Raw genomic sequence first — 750 nt, forward strand, 5'->3', positions numbered from 1 at the left:
GATAGGCCATTTAGGTCAACACAACAAATAAAGGACAGAGAAAAACAAAGGTAAAAGGAAGGGGAAGAAAGAAGCAAACCCTAACGAAACCGAAACAGAGATACAAAGATAGAGAGTGTGATCTCTTCAGATTTGTTCTTCTGATTCCGGTTGGGAGTTAGGGAGCTATGGCGGAGCACTTGGCATCGATATTCGGTACGGAGAAGGACAGAGTGAACTGCCCCTTCTACTTCAAGATCGGGGCCTGCAGGCATGGCGACCGCTGCTCCAGGCTTCACACAAAGCCCACCATAAGCCCGACGCTACTCCTCTCCAACATGTACCAGAGGCCCGACATGATTACCCCTCTCCTCCCTCCAAATCCTAACCAGCCCCAGTCTCAGTCCCTTGATCCCGACAAGGTTCAAGACCATTTTGAGGACTTCTACGAGGACCTCTTCGAGGAGCTCAGCAAGTACGGCCAGATTCAGAGCCTCAATATTTGCGACAATCTCGCTGATCACATGGTTCGTTCTCCAACTCCTCCTCCTTCTTCTCTATCTGTGCAATTTTTTAGGTTTCGTATTTATTTATTCTTTTGTTTAGGTTGGGAACGTGTATGTTCAGTTCAAAGAGGAGGACCATGCTGCCAATGCCTTAATGAATCTCACTGGGAGGTTTTATTCAGGTATGTGTTCTCTGCATGTCATCAATTTATTGGCTATTTATTATTATTTCTTCGTCATTTCTTGATTTATGTGTTAGGTTTAG

The 750-nt window shown here is 45.5% G+C and overlaps 1 protein-coding gene across 1 annotated transcript in view; it reads left to right on the plus strand.

Moving 5' to 3' along the window:
- LOC107648809 (splicing factor U2af small subunit B) overlaps nucleotides 10-750 on the plus strand; it is a 2,380-nt gene continuing 1,639 nt past the window's right edge. The window contains exons 1-2 of the mRNA XM_016352624.2: nucleotides 10-506; nucleotides 586-667. Coding sequence (XP_016208110.1) covers nucleotides 168-506; nucleotides 586-667 — 421 coding nt within the window. The 5' untranslated portion in view covers nucleotides 10-167. The remainder of the gene's footprint in view (nucleotides 507-585; nucleotides 668-750) is intronic.

This window comes from Arachis ipaensis, chromosome B06, assembly GCF_000816755.2.
Source record: "Arachis ipaensis cultivar K30076 chromosome B06, Araip1.1, whole genome shotgun sequence".
Classification (NCBI taxonomy): Eukaryota; Viridiplantae; Streptophyta; class Magnoliopsida; order Fabales; family Fabaceae; genus Arachis; species Arachis ipaensis.